This window comes from Salvelinus namaycush, chromosome 6 (assembly GCF_016432855.1).
Source record: "Salvelinus namaycush isolate Seneca chromosome 6, SaNama_1.0, whole genome shotgun sequence".
In the NCBI taxonomy this organism is placed as follows: domain Eukaryota; kingdom Metazoa; phylum Chordata; class Actinopteri; order Salmoniformes; family Salmonidae; genus Salvelinus; species Salvelinus namaycush.
In genome coordinates this window covers 19,416,681-19,423,808 of record NC_052312.1, presented here as the reverse complement: position 1 = coordinate 19,423,808, position 7,128 = coordinate 19,416,681, and the positions used below count along the sequence as shown (strand labels likewise).

The following is a 7,128-nucleotide window of genomic DNA, read 5'->3' as shown; positions in this document are numbered from 1 at the left end:
ATTAATATTTATTATAATTTCTTATGAAACAAACAAATACACAAAGGCGCTTACAGGAACATCGACAAAGAACACTAGCAGTAAAACAAGTGACATTACATCTGAATTGAAACATTGCCACAAGAAAACAGAGAAGAGATCCAATAGTCATCCTCATCCAATTGTCTTTTGTCAGAACCCTCTCTCCATATTGTATTTCCAAATCCAAGGTGCTTGGCATTTAACTGGCACCCGGGGTGGCGAGAGGGAAGAGGCAATGGGTAAGCCAGGGTTCATTAGGCAGAGCAGCAACCTTTCTCAGTGGCCACTTCACCTTGTAGTACCTCCACTACTTTCTGCAGGATTCTCCACTGTTCTGTATGAGCTGTGTTTTGCACTCACACCCAGAGAAAGGGGTCGTGGAGAAGGGAAGAGAGGTGAGGTAGGAGGTGGTAAGAGAGCCCCGTTACAACCGGCCCTTCTTGGCAGCAGCCGCTTTGCTCTCCAGCTCCTCCACTACTTTGTTCAGCAGCCTGGGGTCCAGGTGGAAGTAGACGTACAGTTCCCTCTCTCGCCTGAGGAGAGGGCTGTGGTCCAGCTGGGAGCGTTTACCCCGGACCTCCTCCATTACGTCCTGCATCAGCCTGTACAGACTGTTCTGCTGGACCTCCAGTTCTCCCAGCTTCACTGTCAACTCCTGGAGAGAGGGGGAGGGGGAGAGGGTACGATGGAAAGGAAAGACAGGGGAGAGAGGAAGGGTGGAGGGAAAGAGGCTTTTAGTAGACATCCAGAGAGACACGTCAGATAACTGCTAGCTAGTGCTGATAAAGTAACAAATAGTGGGGACACTAACTTAAAAGTCTATCCTGGACTGCAAGAACAGTACTCAGTATTTTCTCACATCAGCATACCACAAGTGGTTGAGCTTTTCTAGAACACTGACATACACAAACAGTTCCTCGCACAGATGGTTATTCACAGCTTTATTGACAATAAGACATTTAAAAAACAACGAAACATTTTAGAGAGAAACGAAAGTGTCTCTTTACTGCAGGTGGAACTGAGATGAAACCCTGTACGGAGCAAACATGAATTTAGTACATTTTAGAGAGGAAGAAGAAGAGGACCGAGGGAGTGAAAAGGATCCCTGTTGAACTGGAAGAAATAAACATGTGCTCTTTACAGAAGTGCCAGTGCCTCATTGTCCAGTGCAGTCACTATTCAAAACCCATATACCAATGCAGTGTTCTAAAAGTGAAGCATCACCAGTGAATCCACCACTAAACAGAAATCGATTCATTTCAAAATACAGTATTTATCAAACAACGGGCAATTACTCCGGCAGCAGTACAAATTACGTATAAAACCCATAGGACCTGTGCTACCACTTCCTCTCCCAAACGTGTTTTATAATAAAACTCTGCTAACTCACGCTACTTTGAGACGAAGACGACGGTAAACGAGGAAGTGTGTAGGTGTTCAGAAACGTACCTGTGCGTTGGGGCAGAGATCCTGGTCATGTGACGTCGCCGTAGGACATACCTGCGGCGCCAAGAACAGCTGCTGCAACCCCGAGAAGGTTGCCCGGCGCAACGCCTCGCAGTCGCCGTGGAGACGGGCGCACGTGTAGTGCTGTTGGCGGGCGGCCCCGGCCAGGGCCTCGCGGCAGGATTGGAGCTCCCCCTGGAGGTTGCGGGCGACACTTTCCAACCCCTCGTAGGTACGGAAGGGCTCCTCGCGGCCACCACGTTCTGAGGCGTGGCCTGACTCTAGGATCCGGAGAAGCCTGGGGGAGCGAGAGGTGTGTCACATACTGTATATTAGGGCTGGGAATTGCCAGGGACCTCACGATATGATATCACGATACTTAGGTCCAAATACGATATGTATCGCGATTTGATGCTACAAACATATTGCTCACTATGTTCGCTGCAGAGAGAAAAGAGAGCATGAGAAAATTAGTTTTGATCAGTAACCAGGTTTACATTCATACAACCTTTATGAGTCATTAAAAAAAAGGCATGATGAAAATTGTCGGTCGACAAAACACGCTAGACAAGGTGGGATCTTTTTGTATCATGTGAGAAATGGCGGTGGACATAATATAATAACAACCATATCGAAGTAAACTTGGAGTCACACGATGATATGGTGTGTGGTCCTCCCACTACGACTCGGGAAACCATGCAATTTATTTGGCTACAGATTAAATAAATGATTTCACAGTGTGGTGAAAGTGCACGGTGATGACCTTGATTTCCAATAAATAGAGGGTCTTATTTTGGTGATCGAAGCTTGGCTGCCGTTTGACAAATTAAAAGAATTGTGCTCTTATTATCTTATTATGTAGGCTATAATTGCACGTGTCAATACCAGAGTGCTATATAACAAAATGTTTGTGACAAAACCATCAGTAGAGCTGAAAATGTTTTTTTTTGTTGTTGCAGAATTTAACAGCAAAAGTCATTTTTTTAATGGGGCCTCCCGAGTGGTGCAGTGGTCTAAGGCACTGCATCGCAGTGCTAGCTGTGCCACTAGAGATCCTGGTTCGAGTCCAGGCTCTGTCACAGCCGGCCGCGATCGGGAGACCCATGGGGCGCAGCACAAAAATCTGTCGCCAATTGGATGGAACCTAGCTAGCTAGTCAGGGAAATAAAAGTGCTGAAAACATTTGGCTCACTAATTATAAACACATAACGGAGAAAAAAAGTTTGGGTGCAGGTACAGCCGATTAACTATTTTTTTTAAAATATATATTTACAAATTGACACTTGGGGTCAAAACAATATAATATCCTCAAAAAATAATATTGTGATATGTAACTGTATCGATATCCCCCCAAACACTACTGTACTGTATATCAATGCACTGTGTTCCATATTGCTTTTAGTGTGAGAGAAGCAAATACATCTGGGTCGCTTTCAGTGAAACGGGAAAGAACTACCTAAACCTGTTCAATAAGAACACCTTGTGGTTTTCCATTGAAAAACGTTTTGCTTCAGTGTGCCTGACTGAGCACGACCCTGGTACCTGTCCTCCTCTAATCCCTACCTGGTGAAGGATGCATCCTTGGAGCTGATGATGGACTGAGGACTGGGTCTGGGGTTATGGGACAGCTCAGGATGGGCTAGGGCCTGGATCCTGAGGGCTGCCTCCTCTCCTCCCTGCCCCAGCCAGCCTGCCACCTCCCCAAGCTGCTTTAGCACCTGCCTACCCATCCTCAGCTCCATCTCCTGGGCCAGGTGGAGCAGCTCGAATGAGGCCTTTTGCCGCAGGAGGTGGTCTCGGACCTAGATGGAGAGATGAATGAATGGATGGATAGAGACAGAACGTTATTATCCTCTAAGGAGGGCAACAATAGAAACACTGAAAATACGTACAAGATGATACTGATGGACTGGATGATGATAATTTTTTCACCTGGTGTTCAAAACTAAATGATGGGAAAACCCATGCAGATATGAACATGGATATTCTAACAACAAGATCCAAAACAGCATTTGTACAAAACTAAGTAACTGTACCTGCTCCTGTCTGGAGGTGTAGTAGTCCTGCCTGGCCAGCTGCAGGTCCAGGTCTCCCCTCACCACGGGCACGTTGAGCAGCCTGGCGCTCTCCCTCAGAGCAGCCGGTACAGACCCCTGGAGGAGAGACTCCAGATCAGCCGCCACGCCCTGCAGCTCACGCCTAGACACGGCTTCACGCGCCTGGAGAGCAGAGGTGGAGTTGGTGGTGCCCTGGGAGAGGAGAGAAAGAACGATAAAGGTTGCATTAAAGAGTAGGTTATTATGTTTGTTTGTAAGGCTGGTGTGATTGTGTGTACAGACTACAGAGCATGCAACACTTACAAACCAACAGCACTAAAGACTAAGGCTGATCTGTGGTAGATGTACTACTCTAGTCTCTAACCCTCTCCAGTGCCTTACCTTGGTGAATGACTGCAGGTTCCCCGTGATCCACTCCAGCCCAACCCTGGCTCCCTGCTCTTCTGCCCTGGCCTTGATCAGCTGGTGCTGGGCCACCATATGACCCCACTGGAGCCTGGCCATCTCCTTCCTCCTCTGCTCCACCACTCTCTCCTCCACCTCTTTTCCACCCTTCTCCTTTATTTCATCCCCGTCATCGCAGAGGCTGAGGTCCAGGAGCTGGAAGCGTTCGGAGCAGGAGGTCTCCACCATGTTGCTGATGCCCTGGAAGAACTGGCGCTGGGTGAGGGCGGCCAATGCCTTTGTGTTAAGCTCCTCCTGGTGGAGGTAGGGCTCCAGGGACAGCTGGGAGAGCAGGACAGGGGGCCCTGGAGGGGTGGTGGTGGTCACAGAACCAGAGGCAGCAGCCTCTCCCTGGGCCTTTTCTTCGTTGGACACTGGATCTATTTTGAGGAATGATCCTAACTTTTTCACCTCGTCCGTGAGGTTCTGTAGCGCGGCGTTGGTTCCAGCGTTCTCCGCCCCCAGCGCCGCGTTGGCGTCCTTCAGCCTGCTGGCGGCGGCGTCCTGCTGGGAGGCCAATCGGAGCGCAACGTCGGCCCGGGCGGTGGCGAGCACCTGCAGCTTCTTGTACCTGCGCTGTTTCAGCTGCTTCTCCTTTTTCAGAGCAGATAGCTCCGACTCTAGGTCCTCCACGCTCACCTCCCCCTCCGCTGAGGAAGGACCGACCACACCTACTCCAGCAGCAGGCCCACAGGTCTTGAGGACCTCATCCAGCGCGGCCCCATCGAGGATGGGCTTGCCAGAGTTGCGGAGGGCCTTGAAGGCCTGGGCCTCCTCCGGGGTGAGCACGTTTCCCTGATTGAGGGTGCGGCAGACGAAGCGCAGGAGTTGGAGGTTTTCCGGAGCGCAGTCGAAGAGCCAGTCAAACTCAGAGCCCTTCAGGGATGGGGTGCCTGGGTAACCTAGGCGACCCAACGCCTCCACGAACTGACCACCGTCTAACATGATGACAGCTCTCTACAGGCTACCAAACTGTCAGAGGCAGTAGGGTCAAGGGTGGGAGTTATACAGATGAGAAATGACAGAAAGATTATCAATGATATTTAAACTGTAAAATCATAGTCACCCAATAGAAATTAGGGGTGTAGCGGTACACATATTCGTAACAAACTGTTCGGTATGGGGATCTCTGTAATTAAAAATATTAAACACTAGGCCAATAGGCTATGCCTACACTGCATTTCAGGCTATTTTATTTTAAAAACTAGCCTATGCGCACGTTGTAATCAAAATGTATTTTTGTACAATGACGAGTGGTGGTGGGGGGAGGTCGATAAACCAGGAGGATTCTCCATCATTTAAATCTCCAGGTTTCCCAGTAGATTACAACGACGATGGACAGAGAGTGTGTGTCGCCACTGCTGAACGAGAACAGCCTATGCTACTGCCAACACCTCAAACGTTGACACATTTACGGTGACATAAACCCAGTATTCCTACCACCGGAGCAAGACGAACCGCAGTCGATTCTGACCGGGCCAAATAAATTACATGAGCCATAGGTCTGCTTATAGCCACAGATGTGCGACCATTCTCGATGGTTGAGAAGAATGGGGAGTTTCAGCACCTCGTGGAAGTGCTCCGTTAATTACGAACTTTGCCCTCTCGCACCTACAGTACCAGTCAAACAGTTTGGACACACCTACTCATTCCAGGGTTTTTCTTTATTTGTACTATTTTCTACATTGTAGAATAATAGTGAAGATCTCAAATCTATGAAATAACACATATGGAATCATGTTGTAACCACACAAAAAAAGTGTTTATATTTCAGATTCTTCAAAGTAGCCACCCCTTGCCTTGATGACAGCTTTACACACTCTTGGCATTCTCTCAACCAGTTTTGATTTGTTTAACTGACTGGGTATCCCCTTTCTGCAGATGGATGGACCTCCAGGGTTACAGAGCGCTAGTTAAGTGACAGCCCATCACATTACACCACAGTGGACATGAAAAGTGGGAAACTAAAAATAGGCCTACTGTGCTAAACACACGCCCCCTTTATGAGTGACACAAGTGAGCATATTTTTCCTCTTTGCAACACAGCATAAGCTTATACATTGTCTGAGCCATGTTTACATATTGACTTCACACACATATTGCACTTTATTTTAGTGTTGTTGTTGATTTAAGAAAATAAAGTGTTGTTATTCCTGATTGTGCACTCATCAGGCATTATATGACTCATGATCATATGGAATCAGGAATACCAACACTTTCTATTTTCTTAAACAAATTAACTACAGTAACTGTTGGCATCTCATTTTCCACTCTTCAGAAAACAAATCATTACCCCCAAAACCACAATAAGTACTGAACCATGGTGAACCTTTACACCCCTAATAGAAATGGTACCATCAAGCAGTGCTTCCCCTATACTTATTTAGCAGGGGTGATGCCACCCTGCAGAAATAAATCCTAGGGGAAACACTGATCAAAGCAAGACAATTTCCTGTGGAGAAGACGGTCCCTGAAATGAGGCATCCTCCCCAGTCTTAACTAGCCATTTCAATGTGAAATCTATAACGACAAACAAGTTGTCAGGAGCAGAGCTTCTCCGCCCTGATCATCGCCTGTATGTCAGTCAAAAATAGCCACTATTTATTAGATGGGTAGCTAGCTAGCTCACGTTTATTAGGAGGCGTGGAAATTGAAAGAAATCACAACAATGATTGCTAACTAAGTTACTTTACTCATGCAAAATAGAGCTAATCATTGTAGAAATACTTAACCAAACATTTGTTTTGTTTAACAACTAACGTTATATCTGGTATGACAGTAAAACTGTCAGTGTCCTTTACGTTACAGGCTTGCTAGCTAACGATAGAATAAAAGTTGTTTCACGGATAGCTATGCAAGCTAGCTAACGTTAGCTAACTAACTGCTAGCCACAGCATCATTCATGCTATATAACGAACGCCTGAGGTTCGTGAAGTGAATACATTTTCCAAAAAAAACATCAATTCTGAAGTAATTTGTCTATCTGTTTTTAGTATTATTTTTTACCTTGCCAAGTAATTTCGACGAAGAAATCAGTTTCAGACTTGTTTTCTGACAGTTTCTCTGGTAGAGGGAAACGGGTAACAGTTAGCCAAATGTCGGCTAGCTAAATGCGCGCGTTCTCATCCAAAATGAATTCACTCCCGAAACATTGCGTATA

General features: G+C 46.8%; 1 protein-coding gene across 1 annotated transcript; it reads right to left on the bottom strand.

Annotated features, from left to right (window-relative positions):
- Window positions 1–7,103, bottom strand: haus3 (HAUS augmin-like complex, subunit 3). Its single transcript, XM_038996093.1, has 6 exons — window positions 6,975–7,103; window positions 3,906–4,940; window positions 3,504–3,716; window positions 3,031–3,269; window positions 1,471–1,765; window positions 1–676 (listed from the first exon to the last, which is right to left on the bottom strand). Exons 2-6 carry the CDS (start codon window positions 4,911–4,913, stop codon window positions 446–448), a joined length of 1,986 nt encoding a protein of 661 aa, XP_038852021.1. The 5' UTR covers window positions 4,914–4,940; window positions 6,975–7,103; the 3' UTR covers window positions 1–445.
- Between the last annotated feature and the right edge of the window lie 25 nt (window positions 7,104–7,128).